Below are 18,916 nucleotides of genomic sequence, written 5' to 3' on the forward strand. Positions count from 1 at the left end.
TGAAGTGTTTTTGCTACATTCGTTGCTATAGAAGTAAAACAGCACTCTCCAAAAAGCCATTAAAAAACTGAACTTTAATAAAATAATTGCTTTTATTTTTTATCATATAGCAAAACTAGTAATCATCATGCTGTTATTTACACATTGCACGGGCATATTTATTTCACACTGTACATCTTACAATGCTAAAGGTGACATCAACAACAACACTCTCCTTTTACAAGACAGATGGCTTCACTGTGGACACAGTGGCCCTCTTCCTTTGAGATTTCTTTTTTTTATGTTCACAGTTTATTCAGAGAAAACAACCATCTTGAATTCTCCATACTGTTTTATTTTTTCTCTTTTTTTTGTTCTTTTTTTTTGTTCATTTTTTAAGATGCAAGTAGAAAGACGTGCATTTAACGGTTTAAGCACAATCCCTGACTCCCCGGCCTGAAACTTTTCAATGAAATTCTTCTGAAAATGAATAAAATGTTTGTAGCCTCTTGGTGGAGATCTGTTTAAAAGGCTGCAGAACAGATAGTGTGATTTCAAGTACTTTTTTTCGTGGAACGTAAGGGAAATGAGCTAATGGATATGATACAAGGAAAATGGCAAAAGAAGAATGTGAGAAGACACAAAAAATATGTGAGAAAAGATGTGAACTGGATATGGCCAATGAGAGAAAATAAATATATATATATATATACATATATATATGTGTGTGTGTGTGTGTGTGTGTGTGTGTGTGTGTATATATATATATATATATATATATATATATATATGAAGAACTCCTACAAGGGCAAGGAGTACTGTGTGGAGGTGGCGATTGTGGCTCTGCTATAAATATGTTGACACAACAACTTCTGGATCCCAAAATGATTGAAAACCCTTAGTCCACCAGGTTGGAAGTGTTTAGTGTTTAAGTTTGTGCTTTTGGAGTCCACAGGGTTTCTACATTGGGACCGGCAGTGCTGATAATATTATGCATTATGATATCTCCCTTATAGAACCATGGTGCTTGTAAGGCAAAAATCTGAATCTTGACTTTGAAAAACTGAAATGTGTGTATTTGGCACCTTTGCAAATTGCAGCTGTTTAAAGTTGATCCAATCAGGAATAAGAAAGGCAACTACACTACCGGTCAAAGGTTTTAGAATACCTCAATTTTTTCCACTTGTAACTGAAATTTACATAGTGTAAACACAATGTCTCAGTGTTTCTGAAAGTAAAGCATAGAACAAATAAACTGTAGTAATATACAGGAGCCTACTACTTCCTGCAGTACACTATTGTCCTAATAATGCATCAGAGGGTGTAGTAACACAGTTTGCACAGACAGAGGGTTTGGAAGTCATCAACCTGTAGGAAATGTTTGCACTAACTTTCAATGTTTCATTTACTTCCATTGTCGCGTTTAGGGTTGTTGGACTTGAACTGCTGAAATTTCAATAAAAACAGGAAAAAATGGGAGTGTACTAAAACTTTTGACCAGTAGTCTACACACATCAAATACAACAAAAATATACTGTCAACATTTGACAATAGCAGTGTTCTTTTTTTTTTTTTATAGTTCTGTAGATAAGAAGTCATTGAACTACTTTAGTTTTGTAATATGGCATACAGAATATAAAACAAAAATACAAAGTGATGTTGTAAACATGGTTCTCTTACAATGGGCACGTCTGCTTGTGAATGTGTCAAAAATGTGATCATACTGTATGTAGGCGTGTTGGTGTGTGTGTGTGTGTGTGCGTGCGTGTGCATGTGTGTGTGTGTGTGTGTGGGGGAGAGTGTGGGTGTGCCTGTGTGTGTGTCCTCTAATAATCTCTGAATAATGCAAGAGCATCAGAGATTGACCTGAATGGAGGCAGACATACACCATGGTATGTTCTGTTTCAAAAATGTAAACTGAGCAAGAGGCTGAACATGGTTACAGGGAGTTTAAACTGGGACCCCTCCATCCTCTCCCTGACCGAGAAAATCAACAAAAATACAGTGATTAAAACAAGATAAATCTAACTTTTTTCCTTCTTGTCCCTTAAATTTCCATCAGGCTCAAAACACATATCTCCTCTGAGTCTTTTTTTTCACCTCTCTTTTAGCTTTTCTCCAGCTACTGTATATCTATCCCACCTCTGTCAGTCCCTCTGATCTATAAAATGTCCCAAAAAGGTCTCTCAATACATTCTGCGCTTCATGTAGATCCTCTCAATAAAGTTCTCCAGTTCCTCCTCACTGTCCAGCTGAGGTACCAGCCCATCTTCCTCATAGTCATCTCCCGGTGTGATTTGCGGATAGTAGTATGGGGGTCGCCTGCCTCTCCTGGGTGTGGTGATTGGTTTGGGGGGAGGTAGGGGTTGGTAGGTCCGTGGGTGAGGAAGGATATAGTTAGAGATATAAGGGGTGAGAGGCAGTCGGGGTGCTGGTTGCTGCCTCCAGCCCTGTCCACGGTTCTTACCCCCAGCCCTATGCCTGCGCCTTGGGGCCTGGAGGTCAAGTTCCTGGGGGCCGAACGGCTGGTCTCTGGAGGGGGGGGGCTTGCCATAATATTGTGGTTTGGGATATGGGAAATAAACAGGGTAGTATGCTCGATATGGCTTCTGGTAGTATGGATAGGAAGGGAAGGCTAAAAACTGTTTCTGGGGTTTATACCAGTAGTCAAGCTGCTTCTGAGGCTTATACCAATATTCCTGTTTATATGACTTGACTTTGTCCTTGTGCCATTTCTTGTTGGATTTGTTGTACCTATAAGGGGCTTTCTTGGGGTTTTTTGAGGCTGTGTAGTGGTAGATAGGCGGAGCAGCCAGAGGAGGAGGTACCAGAGGCCTGAAGCGTGGGGCAGCAGGGTTGCTGTTGATTGGCTGCTGTTGCAGCTCTTTCCTTTTCTTCTTCTTCTCCTCCACATCACTAATAATCTCAATCACATCATCCGCAGGCAGGTGCAGCTTGCTGCTGATCTCAATGAGCCTGTCGATCATTTGCTGGTCCAGGTCGTCTTCATCGGGGAGGACCTCCTCGGAGCGCTTGTCCTCGGCGGTGTTGCCAGCGGCTCCCATGCTGCTTTTCTGCCGGGGCTTCATGTAGGACTGCTGCTTCCTCCCCATGTACTGCAGCAACATGTCAGAGGCGATGTCAGCCAGCCTCTGCTCCTCCTCTCTGGCACGCTCCGCCTCCTCCTGCTGCCGGAGCACCTCCTGTTTCTCTGCACGCGCTCTTGCCTCCTCTTCCATGTGGGAGAGGCTCTCCTCTTCTTCCTCAACTTCCTCCTCCAGCTCCTCTCCTTCATCCTCAAAGTCATCCATAAAGTTGCCCCCCTTGATGGGTCTGTTGCGGGACTGGTTCTCCTGCCAGTGCTGCTTCTTTCCTGCTCGTGCTAGCTGAGTGTTATATGCCTTGTAGCCCTTCAGAGGAGGCAGGATCTCATTATCTTGGAGACCCAAGTCAATGTTTTGGAAGTAGCCTCTTATTTTGCGCTGCAGAGAGAGATCATCTCCCTGTGAGGTGGAACTTAGTCTGGCGATGTCTAAGAAACTTTCTAAATCTTTCCCCTTCTCCTGTCCCTCTATCTCTTCTTTCCTTCCCTCCTCACTTACACGCTCAGGTCCCACAGACCACCCTGCATTCTCCTCTGACCTTGTGTTTTCATCCTCCTCCTCTCTTTCCTTTAAATCTTCAGCCTGAGCAGCTGTCAAATGGCCCACAATTAGCTGTTCAATAGCCTTATCAGCCCTTTGCCCCTCCTTCTCCTGCTCCTCCCCCCTGTCTGGCTCTGTCTGCCCCGTTCTCCTTATCTCACCACCCTCCAACCTTTCGACGGAGGGCAGCTCCCGACTCTGATCCTCTTCCCAGTCTCTGTTTCTGCTCCCCTGGATTCCACTCTCCCCCGGGTGGTCCAGGGCCTCCAAAAGCACAGCGAGCACCTGCGCAGGGTCCGTCGTTTTATCTGATTGGTTATCTTGACCTGGGCCCCGGCCCCGGTCTAGGGACACGTTGTCAGGGTTGGAGAGACTCTGGGGTGGGGGCGAGAGAAAGGGGGCGAGGCTGTCCTCTCTATGGTCTGTCCGGGTGTGCCCCTCCACCCCTCCCTCCCCTCCCTCACCCCACACAGGGGCGGTGCCAGCCAGCTGTGGAGTGACAATGAGCAGGACCAATAGGATGAGGTGGGCTGTTGAAGGGGCGTGATGACAGGTCATGACCATGCAGAACTGGCAGGAGGGAGGTTAAGCACCTGAAGAAGAGGGGAAGAAGGCAGAGGGAGAGGGACAAAAGACATGAGAAATGATTCATCATTTGTTGTAGTTTTTCCTCTGGAGCAATGATCATGTGGAATTTCAGTGGCAATATGAGCAAATCTGCATTATTAAATTGAACAGCTTGTTTGTAAAAACAATTTTTTTTTTAAAAAGTCTAAAAAATAGAAATGATGACTGGTAAAAAAGACTTCACTGACTTTAGGATTAGAGCACACAATAAATATATATATATATATTTATATATATATAAATTAATATAATTTAGATAAACACACTTAAATTTCCAAACAATCAATTTCACCTTGAATTCACCACACAAAAGCAGTTAGCACTGTGAGCAGTTGAAATGAACACACGTTGGAGGACAAAGCACGCACCCAAACGCAGTCTAATGAGCCATGGCAAATGCAACAAAGAAAGTGGCACGCTTCTCTTTCTCTTCTGACAGAAAAGATTTTTTTTTATTCCGAGTGCCTTGAACGGAAAATCAAATTCTAGTTTATAATATTTCTTATAAGGTCCATCTTGGTCCATTGCTGGGAAACCTGAGTGCATCTGGAAACACAGAGATAAATGATCTGACCGTATTTACCATCTTTAGATGTTTGCCGCGTAAACCGTCCGTGTTTTTCAAGAGGAATATAATCATTCGCATACAGATATTACACCCAAACCCAAACACGAGTCGGTTTTTTTTTTTTTTTTTTTTTTGTCTGCAGTCGTGCGTTAACCTGGTCATTATCTTTCCAACGCGCGGACGAATCGATTGAGAATAATGCACACTGATGTTTTGCGGGGTTTTTTTGTCTTGTCGTGAGATTTAACGGAGCAAACTCTTAAACTGTTAAGAAATGCACGTTAAAGATTGAATTTCCAGTCAAAATTTCTGGTGTATTAAAGAAATAAAGTCTCACCTCGCCCTCCAAGTCAACCCAACCAAAACGCGCGCACCTGCCATTTTAAGCGTCTCTTTCTTACAGGGATAATACTGAAAATAAAAACTGATCCGCGGTCTGTGTCTGAATTAGCTGTGATTTTTGGTATTCCATGCATCAAAGCGATGTGACCAGGGTACTGGTCTCGAGGCGGCACGCACGGGGAAGTCATGCGTAAAGCTGGTGGCTACGGTTGAGCTATTTAACCCTGCGGTCCCTGAGTGGTCCATCCAAATTGTAGATGAGCTGGATGATAAATTTTAGAGGATAAAGTCTTTTTGCACAAGGGACGGGAGGGGGGAGCGGGGGGTCAGTGAGTAAGAAACGCGGCTTTGTCCTTGCGTGCTGTGAGCATGTCTCTCCTCGGTGGCAGTGGTGGAATGCAGACAAGCGCAAATTTGGGCAGCACAGCACCGCGTGCAGCACACAATTTTAACTATTTCCATTTTTATAAACTGGATCAGCAAGGTGGGAAACGAAAGAACACCCCTTAATAAGGTTACTGCCCCGCAGTATATGGTTAAGACTCTAATTTAATTAGAAATTAATAACTGAAAATCGAAAATCAAACCTTGCTGTGGCTTTAAAATCCTAAGATTTTTTTTTTTTTTTGTTACATTCACGTCTGAAAAATCTAAACCGAAATTTTACAGGAGCTTCTGAGCAGCAGCTGCACTCAGAAATATCTATTAAATATAATTGTCCACGCATTGTAGTGTATTAATTCTTCACTCACCCCCCCCCAAATGAATAGAAAATAAGATCTTTTGTTTTTGTTATCACACGTATTAAGTACTATTTTTATACATATTAATACATTAATTAAAAAAAAACTTGGTTTGCTCATAAATGTGTTCATTTTACAATTTAATGTAAAACAAAAAAAGTATAAGAAATGACCGATTACCTGAAGTAACACAATGTATTCCGTTTTACTTAATTTAAAAAGGTGACACAGAAACAGTTCGAGTTCACATCTACTTTACAGTTATCACAACCAACAGTCGCAGCACACAGATCAATTCTACTGATAAAGTAAAGATTTTAAAGGAAATTCTTCCACACTCCACAAGCCTAAAACAAGCATCGCTCCTCCTTTGTACAAAAAAAAAATCATAATTCAATAATAACTAAATAAATAACACTTAGAAAACGTCCTAATCTCTCTGATTAGTATGGCTGGTGAATGATAGAGATTTCGTTCCACTTACCTGGAGTCCCACTCGGGGGGTGGGGAAGTGGTGAAACTCACAACGCGGTTAAAGCCAAGATTATTTCATGAATAGTGGATCACCTGAGAGAATTTCTTGTCTTTTTTTCCCCCTCTCTCTCTCTCTTCAGCCTGTGACCAACATCAAGAAAAAAAAAAAACAAACCGGCGGTTCTTTATTTAGTTGTGTGGTGTGTTTGTATGGCAGCAGCAACGGTGCTAATGTACAATTGAGTGAATGTTTTCAGCACCACGATCAGCGCAACTTTATTGTATATACCCTCAGTGGACCACGTGACGCCCTCACCACCACCACCATCCCCTCCTCCCCCCACCAACACCACCCCCCAGCTGCAGGCAGTGCTGACGTCACTTCCATTGATAAGAATGTTGGTGTGGAGATGGCACTGTGAGTCTAGGCTGGCCCCAGCTGATGAATGAACGGAAATGGCATGAATGAAATAGTACTTTTCCTCAATGAAAAGAGAAAATTGTAGAGATAGAGCTGGTGCGCAGCCATTTTCCTTCTCACATATTAAAGGTTAGTGTGTTGCTTCTTCCTCCCTTGTTCCTTCCTCTGCTCCAAGCTTGTTTCAGATTCAGGAGCAGGAAAAATATAGAGTGACCTCCTTTACAAACTATCAATTAGGGTCATTTGGTGACGTGCTCCCAAGAATCAATGACTTGCATCTGCAGCTTCAGACAGAGAAGTTGTGCGTGCTCTAGAGCCCGATTTCTCTTGCAAGCCCGGTTGTTGTCTGAGGTGGCCCTGATCCTCTGTGGCTTCATGGCTCACGGGCCACGAGAGCAGCCGTGCTTTGCTGCTCAATTTCTGCTCAATTTCCAGGGAGTGCACAATTTTCCACCCGCTGTCTCACATCATTTCTTGCTGCTCTCCATCTGTCAGCAGCACATTGTGTTCTTAACATGGCCCCTCATCACCATTCATTTTTCACATCACAGACACAACACAAGGCTCTATGATAAGGCTGTAAAACACATGCTTGAGTAACGCATGATGACTTAATGCATGCATTACTGAACGTGAGTCCCTGAAAATCGTCAAAGTCGGTATGAGTTCATGTGATTAGTTAATGCTTAATGGATGATTAATTAATGAGTATTAACTCACAGTTTCTTTATACATTAATTCATATGGCAACATGTTTGCTGGAATACAGTTTCATAGGGAGGAGGGCATTTCAGACCCATTCATTTGACAGAGAACCCTATCTATTCCATGTTTTGTTTTTTTAAATGAGTCTGTTATGTTAGCCTAACATAACTGTCTTTAGGGGTTGGGTTTTTAAAATGATATTTTTTGTTGTTGAAGCGGAGTGTAGCACAGAAGCAAATCAAATACATAGAGCAAGCGCCAGTTGATATATTAAGGGAGAATGGACAGACGTGTTTACGGTGCACGTCAACAGTTTACAACGTGGTGAAGTGAGAAAGAAAAACTGGATATTAAATTAACGTTGTGTCAGGAATCTGATTAGGACTTGTTGACATTACTAGAGGTGTCGACTGTTGGGTCGTGCAGCAACATGTAGAGGTTTACATGTTGCTGTGAGGGTGTGATGTTTCTATGATAATTGGTAATGTCGCACGATCAAACACATGGGTCTGAAATGCACTTTTCTAATATGTATGCACTGCTTAAAGTACATGAGGATAAGAATCAAAGGTTTTTCTGTAGTAAACAACTCTGTGTTGCAGAGGGATGCTTTGATTACACGACCCACTCGTGCATTCATCAGCGTTCTTTTTCTCAACTTACTTTCCCCTCTATCTATTATAAAATAAAAAACAACTTCCACTGCCAGACAGTCGTTCACAAGGTCTGCTGTAATGGAGCATTTTGTACATTATGGTTCAAGGGCATATATATATATATATATATATATATATGTGTGTGCACGTTATGTCTGGCAAACCGCTTTCGTGTTGCGCTGAAGTTAAAGGAAGACACTGTGCTGTCATTACTGGCATTCATGTGCTGGATAACGTGGAAACAAGTTGATTCACAATGTTAAAGCCCAAGCTCATTTCCATACACTTCATTTGTCAGTGCCGGGCCTCCGCTCTGGCCTTGAGTGCCACTAAATTCAGCTGTCACTGCTCATACGGGTTAGTTTCTCACTGCATCAAGGCTTTTATTTCCAGGTGTGTGTGTGCATGCGTGCATGCGTGCGTGCGCATAGGTTTATAGATGTGTTTTCTTTGTTAGTGCCTGTGTGTGTTGTAACATGTGTGAATAATTGCTCTGTACGTTCACTTAACCACAGACAGGGATTCTATATTATCAGTGATGTTCTGAGGTTAATTGGATATTAGCTGCAGACGTCAGAATCACATGAGGCCAACTTTATGAAGTGATTATTGTGTGGCCGATTGAAAATGTCACGCTCTACTAATGTGAATGTTAGATTCTTGATATTTCTTCCCTGATCAGAGAAACATAATGAGCGGACGAGCAGAAATATCATCTAAAGTCTTTGATGTCTCATTTTAAATGGAGTTTTAAGCTTATCAAAGACATGAAAATAAACATGCAAAGACTCCTAGTTCCCCTGCAGCAATGATACAGTCCTTTGCTTCTGAGAAGTGGAAGACTCCAGCTAAGGAACATGCTCACTCTCTAACTAAAATGGCGCTTTGTGTCAGTGTTGAGGCACGGTTTGTCTTGGTCTCTGCATGCAAATATGTGTGTTGTATTAGCAGACGGGATATGCACACATCAAATGAAGTTGTAATTTGTTACGATGGCTAGAGGCACCACATAACCTCTGTTTGATTAGATTTTGTGCAAGGGACTGTCTGCTGCAGAATGCAGAGTGTTTGCAAGGCAGTCATGTTATTGTGTGTGTGTGTGTGTGTGTGTGTGTGTGTGTGTGTGTGTGTGTGTGTGTGTGTGTGTGTGTGTGTATCCGTGTTGAAATGCTTGATGGCAGCAGCAGGCTCGGAGAGGTAAGCATGGAGCCGGAGGGCAGATGCTGATATAACGGTCTGGCATTATCATCTGCCACTCAGCATTAGTTGGCCCCTTACCCTCACTCCATGTCCGCACCCCCGCACTGACTCACACTCTGCCGCCTGCTTGGCCACTCACATAGATTAACACTGCTTGCATTTAATGGAATACGCACACTGGAGAAGACGCACACACGCACACACACACACCTCACTGTAATAGTTCAATTTCTCTCTCGGTTATGTGCTCTGTCTCTCTCTCTCTCTCTCTCTCACGCATGCACGCACGCACACACACACGCACAGAGACAAACACACTTCCCCTCTCTTACTGTAATGTACATTACAGACAAATGAACCTCTGGAGGAGGCTGGGGCATGCTGCCGCTGTTGGTTCCCTGTACAAACTGCTAAGACAAGAGGCAGTGACTGTATGTGGATGGCCTTTTGTTCCATTTAATTAACTTTCTCTTACTGTTGGTATTGGACTGAGGAGGGCTGCAGGTTTGTCAGGCGGAGCTGAAAAATCGACATCCTTCAAACAAGGGGAGATAGTGAATGATGAATTCCCTGGTTTTTGCTGACATTTTGGCCACAATTATGGTAATGCAGGCTGGGGGATCTTTCAGCAAGTGTGCTAATGCAGCTCCCTCGCACAGCAAAGGGTTTCTACCTAGAAGTGATAAAATAGAGCTCATGATTAACAGAAGCTTCTCCACCCACGCCACTTTGTCAAGGGAGGGAAGGACAAGTAATTGCACCGTAAGGTTCCTACAACACAATGCATAGCTGGGACTTGATGATGTGTGCAGGACCCTGGCACCCACACTATAATCTACAGTTTCATCTGTTTTGTTTTTTGTTTTTGTTTTTCTCACATACATGCTTTTCAAAAGTTTGCCGCAAGCTACATTAACCTACACAAATTTCCGACATCCATGTTGTGTGTTTGTGTCAGAGGAGAGACAAGCAAATTTGTTTTATGGAGTAAAACTCAAAGATCATTATGATTACACCAATTATTAGGATGTTTTACATCCAGCCATGAAGCCTATTTTTCAGTTTTCAGACACAGAAACAATACTTTGGAAAGTATTACTGTATTCCAATGCATGCTGGTAAAAGATTGACAGTTAACACTGGGTCAAATTTAAACAGAATGCATAATATTTTCGGGATGTTGCACATAAACTCTATACTGTGATATTAAAATAGCAAGAGCAAAAACCAAGCAGAAAACTATAAATGGATAAAATAAGTAAACTTGTCAGTTTTTGGCCGAGCTATGCAACATTTCTCTGTGAAATGTATGTTCGTGTAAGAAGGTGCAACACAGAGTTAGGCGACAACATCTGTTCTACTCAGTGAGACTACTTTGCTGGTGTTATGTTGCGCTGTGATTGTGTGTTTTTATAGTTAAGCAGCTGTGTTTACATCTGGAAAGTGAGGTGTTAGAACAGGATGACAGCAATGAAAATTTTTATAATTAGTATCTCATTAGTAGCCCTCAAAGGCCTACAATGCTCTTTCTCACTGACAGATGATAATACTGCAACTTAAGCTGACTTTTTACATGGAAAATGAGCATTAAATCGCACCTGTGTCTGGTCCACCCACTGACACACTGCAGGTGTAATGTCACCATATTAAAATGAAGGATATAAAACGTCTCTTTTAAAGTGTTTTGCCATTAATAACTTTGATGTTGACATACTCGTCTTCAATATGGTAATTAATCAAGGAGGCATTAAAACATGCCAGAATATTAAAGTGGGAAAACAGAATATGTGATGTGGGCAGGGACTGGAATAACTACAAGGAGCTTTGACACCAACAATATGTCAGTGTCTTGATTATGTATGTATCAACGATGCAACATTACTTATTACTTACATTACCTTCCCTTAAAGGACACAGCAGCCAGTATAACATATGTTTGCTCTCCTTGTAAAGCGCCATTTGTAATATATTTCTGTGTTCTAATGCATGCTGAAAAAGATACAGCTTGACACTTAACACCAAATATAAACAGAATTCAGAATAATTTCTGGATGTTGTACATACACTCGATACTGTGATATTAAAATAGAGCAGAAACTATAAATGAATAAAATCCCAAGATGTTTGTGGCTTACAGGAAAAAATGACAGATTAAAGTGCTCACCATTTTTGTGCTGCCTCCATCCTCTGAGCCCCTTGAAATTCTTTACCAGCACTGCAAATAAAAATGTCTTTCTGTTCATGTTGTACAGCGCTGTGAATGAACACCATCCCTTCATATAAGTAATCTGTGATGGGTTAACATCTCCACCTTGATGAATATGGTGTTAAAAGTAATATTTGGATCTATGAGCCAATATAAATGATGTGAGAGAATACGCTCTGAACAGCTGCTGAATGCCAAAAATCTATCGCATAAATTAGGCCTGTAAGAAGAGTTATGGTGGGAGCGGATGGACATCTTGGGAAGTGGATCCTGTGTGAATAATGTGTGCGCATTGTGGTGATTGTTGTCCTACTCCCTCATTGTCTGCTACTCAGAAATTATTTACCCCCTTGAATATTAGCTGTAAAATGCGCATTGCAACCTTTGAGAAACTGGTGGCATCAGTGACGGATGGTGGCTAGGAGCAGGCAATGAATTTGAGGTTGATGAGGCGACTCATATCAGAGCGTGCGACATCAGCGCTCACCATCAATCTCTTCCCCTCTCCCCCGTAGACATCCTGCACATGCATCAGCAAACACACTATTGAAAATGAATGGAACCCAACCCTGACAACACACACACACACACACACACACACACACACACACACACACACACACACAGTTTCAGAGGCGATGCTGCACATTCAAGGCCTCGTGACACTGGGCCTGCAGCCAGCTGCCTCTAATGTACTACAGTAGAACCTAGCATGAGACTTTATTAGAATAATAGCTTGTATCCACACCATTTGTAGTCACTGCCACAGAGAGCACAGATGGCAAAGCCACAGAATGCAGATGTATTGGCAGGGAAACCACGCTTTTGCGGACCGTCACTATAATGTGCCAAATTTCAAAATCCATGCATCCCTATGCATTGATGTGGTGTGGTCACGTTCATTACCTCATGATTGTACTTGGTAATCCTGTTGTCATTTAGCTTTTATTTTGGTTTATATAGCAGCTATGCAGAGTGCATGAGTTAAAGTGTTTTTTTGTAATTTATCTTATTTCATTTTATTTTATTACTGAGTAGATGATATATCTTTATACTCATTCCTTTTCATAGCTCTGGTTTCCATAGTTTTTTCAAAAATGTATTGAACTGACTAAAGGTATGCAAAGGAATAGATAAATGTAAAATAATATGTAAATGAATAGTTGTAATTGGAGTGTATACAGCCCACTTTCCTGAGAAAAGGTCTCCTGCTGGAGTTCGGTGAGGTAATAGTGTTGCTTTGAGCTATCTAGCCACGGATATAGGTCCTCCTCCAAAAAGACATTTTAATCAAAGTTGTGTCCCTGTAGAGAAAGTTCAACACACTGCTACTTAAGTACACAAGCAAAAGCAGCAAAATCTTATCCACTTTGGCAACATACGTACACCTTTTCATTTCCATGTTCTCCATGGGCGTTGGCCACCTGTGAAAGAGAGAGGTCAGCTGGGAGGAATTTAAACATTACACTTTGAGCAAACAGTAATATGTAAAAGGTTAACGCCAGGAACACACTGCCTGCGTCGTGTGTGCGTGGCGGCTGCCGTCGCTGATCTGTTGTGTAGAAGCATATGTGTGTTCACATCGGCTGCATGTCTGCTGCTGCTGCTGCCAGCTCCAGCTCTCTACATAAAGTTTGCAGGTTACTGGAATGTTACTGGAATTTATTTTCATTAGAAATTAATTTCTTATTTATTTTTGACAGAAAAAGTCAGTCAAGTACCTCTGTCTCCACATGCAGCTATTAAAATAGTTACAAATATTTGTATTTTTTCATGTGTGTGACATATTTAGATTCAGTCTAGACATAGAAAACTACAGTGGAAAGTGTCATGAAGTGGAAGCTGACGAAAAGTCAATATGACTGTCAACAGATTCTTTCCCTGTGTATTTTTGCTGTGAGAGCACGAAAAATAGGTGAGATGCTGAATCTCTAGATCATGCAAGAGATGCACATAACATGCAGGCAGTGTGTGTGTGTTAATGTGCGCTGAAATGAAACCCAAGGCATTGCACCATGCACATGCCACCAAAAATGCAACATTAAACCAAAAATAAACATTGTTTGCTGTATGGTTGGTATGATCTGCAGTACGTTTTTTGAGTTTTCTGTATATGCAGCATATTTCTCATTTCAGTTGTCAAAGAGTTGAAGATGTTTCTTTCATCTGCGTGTGTTTTTTCTTATTAAAAGCATATTCTTAAGGTGCAGTGCATGGGGCTCTCCGCTGAACCTAATTACAGCCAACTACTGTGATGTTACTGTAATGAAATTAACATTGGGGGATTTACATGCAGACCCTTTGTGCATTCTGTCATGAAGTGCCTCTTTATGTAGGTGACTGGATAATCATTTGTCAGCTTAAATAAGCCTTTTTATGACCAAAGACTTAATAAGCTATACCACGCAGCAGTAGTGGATTCATTGATAGTTTTGGTTTCAGCAGCCTCAGCAGTGACTGAATACCTTTTGAGGATTTTTCTATCAACGCTAAGCTTGTCTGTGTGTGTTGCCGACCTCCATGCTGTATGTGTACTGTACTGTGGACCTAATGTGAACAAGCACAGGCTACACACAGGCTATACCTTGAGTCAGACAAACAGATGGAAAGATGAGTCCTCCAAAACTCCTTGTTGAAATGAAAACTGTTATCGGTTATCAGCACACCCCCCGACTGGAAGGGAAGTAATTTGAAAGCTGTTTGAAACGCGGTAATTTGCGGGTGTGACTCATCACCAACACCTACAGCGACAAAACCTCTGATCCTCCAAAAGAAGAATAGGGTTGCAAAACTGTGTGTGTGTGTGTGCGCGTGCGCGCATGCAATGGACCAACAAACTGGTGTTTGAGGATTATTGATAAGGAGGCTATAGGATATGTAGCTCCAATCATTTACTTATGGATTACAAACTACATAACAGTTTGTATACACAGTTTTTTATATTGTGCTCTAAGTTAGCTCTACCAACTGTTAATTAATATAATTAAAACTTTTCAGTCTTTTTTTTTAATAGATTACACACAGCTGAACTACAGTGTCCGTCACAGTGACATGGAACACAGCTTCTTTTATTGTTCAGCCAGTCAACGGGTGTTTCTATTGATGGATGTCTTGATAAGTGTCCTGCGCAGATTTATTGACATTCTATAAAAAAGGACAACAGGTTTGCTGTGGGTTTACAAGGACATCAGAAGGCTGAGATACAAAATGAACAGACCACATTTTCCTATCTAACAGGAAGCTGGGCTGCAGTTAATACAATTTTGATGACAACCTGATGATATCGCAGCAAAATAGGGCATGCTCACTTGAGGTGTCAGGGTGAGGGAAATTATCATGATTAATGCAGGGTTATGACTAAGCAGGAATGTAATCAGTCTCTCACTTGTTAATCATTATCTCTCCCTGATTAATTTTGGCTCAAGATTTAAAATAAGATATCAAGCTTCATTGTGTTGGGCAAAGACCTTAAGATTTTTCATGGATCCAGTTTAAAAATGATTAATCAAATGGTGAACTGTAATTCTGTGAGGCAGAGACATGAAGCACTTGGAGTTAGTAACTCATACTAAATTGCACATTAATAATAAAAATAATTACATTACTTGTACACACAGAATTATCAAAGTGCTTAAAAGGATTGAAAAATGAGCAGACGCCGTACGTTTTCATTCATCTCGTACCCATGTGTTAAATCACACTACATGCCTATCCTTTCTGCACGGCCAAAATGTACAACTTCTGTGTTCTTACTGCATGGACCAATCAATTGGTCGTAACATTGACGCTCACACTTGAACATACAAACATGGAACCATTGATTGGTTTTGTTCATTCACGTCCCCAAAAATGATTGTTCTTTTCTGCAGCAAAGTTCAGTTTTATTTATCAAAATCTCACTCAAGACGGCCACAACATGTAAAATACTACTTGATTAAGAATAAGATTATTACTTCAACAGCCATGTGGGAAATTCAGGCATAAAATTCCTCCAACTGTAAGACAGCCAATTAAAACTTTGGGCATGTCAGAAATCCATCCAGTCCTCCCATCACGACTCCCATCAAACTGAATTTGACAAACTGAATTCAGCGACATTAGCCACAGCTGATCAATTTGGGGTTAAAATTGGCTAATTTGCTTACTTATGAGACAGATGTAACAGGTTTATTTTTTAAGAAGATGATGCCAGTGCTCACTGGCCAACTTATTTCTGTTGGTAAAAGGAATGATGTTGATACTGTTCATATTAATTATTGGTTAGTATGACCAAAACATTAGAAAAATGACAAGTCTAAAATGATTTCTTTTGGCAAAGTGTTCAGTGAATGAAATATCTTGATGAAGTTTCCTTGAAAATTTAAACAAAAGAAAAGTTGGTAGAAAAGTATTTATTTTAGTCTCTATGTATGGGCAGTAAAATGTAAGAAAAGATGAGTTATGTAACACAGGTTAAGATATAACTGTACGTACAAGCTGTCAGTTAGCATAATCGTTATCACCTGTGTTCTGATTGGAGTTTAACACAAGTGTTTTCTCTAAATGTGGTGTGTATTCACTCGAGCCACATTTCCATTGCACAAACAGAAGAGATTTTTTTTTTTAGAAACGTTGACAAAACACAATTGCGAAAGGTCTGCATTTCCATTGAGCGATGTCATGCGAGTAAAGATGGGTCTTCTCCTCTCGCGATATCATTCCAATTAAACATGGTGATGGATTTCCAGTATCTGCCAAGTGTTGGGATGGTGATTTCGTTTGCAGGCAATGAGGTTATCTTGGTGTACGTGATGAAAGAAATGAAGAAAACCCCCTTACGCTTGCAACACACTGCCTGCGATGAGTGTGCATCGCGGCTGCCATCGCTGACTTGTTGCGAAGACGCACACGTATTTGTTCACAACGGCTGCATTTCTGATGTGTTGCTGCTACTGCCAGCTTTAGCTCTCTACAGAGTTTGCAGGCTACTGGAATGTTGGATTTCTTTTGATTATAAATTTATTTAATTATTTTTAACCGAAAGCGTCAGTTAAGTGGCTCTGTCTCTACATGCAGCTGTTAAAATGGTTAAAAAACATATCTGTATTTTTTCATGTCGGTGACATTCAGACTCAGCCTAGAAAACAATAGTGACAATTTTATGTAATGTTGCTGATATGATGTCAATATGACATCAACAGGTCTTTCCTATGTCTATTTTTGCTGGGAGATGCGTGAATAATAGGTGAGACGCCGAATCTCTAGATCATGCGATGCAGCCATGAGACTTGAGACGGCCATCTCACTCGTGTCATACAGGCAGTGTGTCCACTCTAACCTGTTAACATATGCGCCTTAATGAAAACCAAGATGTTCCGCAGCTGCCATGCACATGCCACACATCCAATGTGTTCCTGGCCTCATATCTAGCAGCGGCTACGTATCATTACTCATTATTCATACTAATATAATGCGGAAAAAGCATTTCCATTTCACTTTTCACAAATATTGCTTTGACTAATAGCCTGAAAAACCACCTCATGCGAGTGTGTAAATTTTGCAACATTTGAGAGTTTTCCATTACTAGTTTTTTAGTTTGCAATTTCAAATTGGGCATTTAGCAGTTTAGGGGAGATGCAGCTTCAGACGCTCAAAGAAAAGTCAAGGAAACTAAGGCTGTTTTTAAAAGGTGTGTGGTATATGATAATTTTTAAAGTAGAATTAAACAGTCTCACAACATTTGTCATTCAAATACCATGAGACTGCATTATATTATAATATCTTTAAGTGCAGTTATAAGGGCTTTGATGCTTTTAAAGCATGCCATCTGCAAAACCTTTTTCATAATTCTTTAAAATATTTAAATATTTACCTGAAACGGTGTGCATAACCTTAACAGTTCATGAATATGTAGGAGTGAGTTTTAAATTATAAGAAAAAACTGATAGAACCAAATAATAACAAGCTCATGAAATCCCAAAATTGGCATGACAAGTCGACAAATGAGTAAGTGCAAATATGTTGTGTACAAGTATATATGTATTTTTTCATTAAGATGTGTTCTTGACACTGTTAATCACATTGAGGTGTGTAGGCTAATCCTCATATCCTACACCTTAGTTTATAAATCAAAGAATCAAGCAGTTCAACACCTTCAACATGGTTTTATAGGACAACATGTGAGAAATTTGATCTTGTTCAGCCTCTTACTAACTGTAATTATAAAATACACTTATTTTCTTGCTTGCTGAGAGTAGAGCTGTGACCCTCATTCATTTAAAGGGAGCCAGTCCAGCGGTGCAGTGGGGGTGGCAGTATAAGGGACCAACAGGGCGGTGGCGACTTGAAAAAATAAACACGCAAACCTGGTGTATGGAGGTATTTTGTATTTAACGTGGATTACCAGGGACAAGTTATAGACAACGAAAGCCCAGAATGCAACGGTGCCACAGGAGAAAACACCTCAGACTTATCTAAGCAGCTCACAGACATACATGTGGATCTGTACACAGAATCCAGGGTGAGTTAGTTTCATTTGTTAACTTTATATTAACATGTTGTCAAAATGTTCATATCCTGAAATGTTACTGTTATTGTTTGTGAATTGCAACAGCTAGCATCTGTTGTAACAACGCTACACACAACAATAACCAACATTAGCTTGTTAAGGGTAACATAACCACAGCTAATAATGTTAGCTGGGTGCTGAAAACATTAGCAAACTACAGTCATTAGTATTCAGTCCTTAAGTCTGTTAGTCAGATTAAACCACTGCTCATATATATTGACTATATGGAGGTGTGCGTGCGGCGTGCAGTGCACTCTGTTGTTTTCTGTTTTTTGGTGTGGTATTGTGACATCCCTATTTACGGTTGAATCTCTGTATGGATCAAACAAAGGAGATGAAGTTTTTAGTAGCATAATAATCAGATGATAATCAGAGTTTGTTCCAGGCTGGCTGTTTACCCGTATTCCCAGTCTTTGTGTCAAGCTAAGCTAACCGGCTGCTGGTGGTAGCTTCTAGTCAACTCTCAGCAAGAAAGCAATTAGGTGCATTTTCAAAAATGCCAAACAATTTGTTTAGACTGAATTTTTTCTTTTTCAAAATGTTTTGGACACAGTCTTGCTGCAGGACAGATTGGATGTCATGTGATGTTAGCTAATGGTTCAGACTACAACAGGGAATGACTTTGGTCAAGGGTAATGTAAACAAAACAGAAACATAAAATGCATTTAATCTAGTTGTATGAATAATCACACTACAACAAATGAATACAAAACAGGGGGGAAGACCCATAATAATATCTCTGTTGCATCACAGAGAAAGAAAAGTCCTCACTGTAGCCAGTGGGTAAAACCTGTACTTGTAAAT

At 40.8% G+C, this 18,916-nt stretch overlaps 1 protein-coding gene across 1 annotated transcript; it reads right to left on the reverse strand.

The window, feature by feature from the left end:
* Positions 1-67: 67 nt before the first annotated feature.
* LOC111666133 (uncharacterized) lies at positions 68-6,615 on the reverse strand. The gene is made up of 2 exons (XM_023421361.2): positions 6,388-6,615; positions 68-4,216 (listed from the first exon to the last, which is right to left on the reverse strand). The coding sequence occupies exon 2, from the start codon at positions 4,185-4,187 to the stop codon at positions 2,166-2,168; it is 2,022 nt and encodes a 673-aa protein (XP_023277129.1). The 5' UTR covers positions 4,188-4,216; positions 6,388-6,615; the 3' UTR covers positions 68-2,165.
* Between the last annotated feature and the right edge of the window lie 12,301 nt (positions 6,616-18,916).

The sequence above is a fragment of the Seriola lalandi genome, unplaced genomic scaffold, assembly GCF_002814215.2.
Source record: "Seriola lalandi dorsalis isolate HSWRI2012SDOR001 ecotype SW California unplaced genomic scaffold, Sedor1 jcf7180002054672, whole genome shotgun sequence".
Classification (NCBI taxonomy): Eukaryota; Metazoa; Chordata; class Actinopteri; order Carangiformes; family Carangidae; genus Seriola; species Seriola lalandi.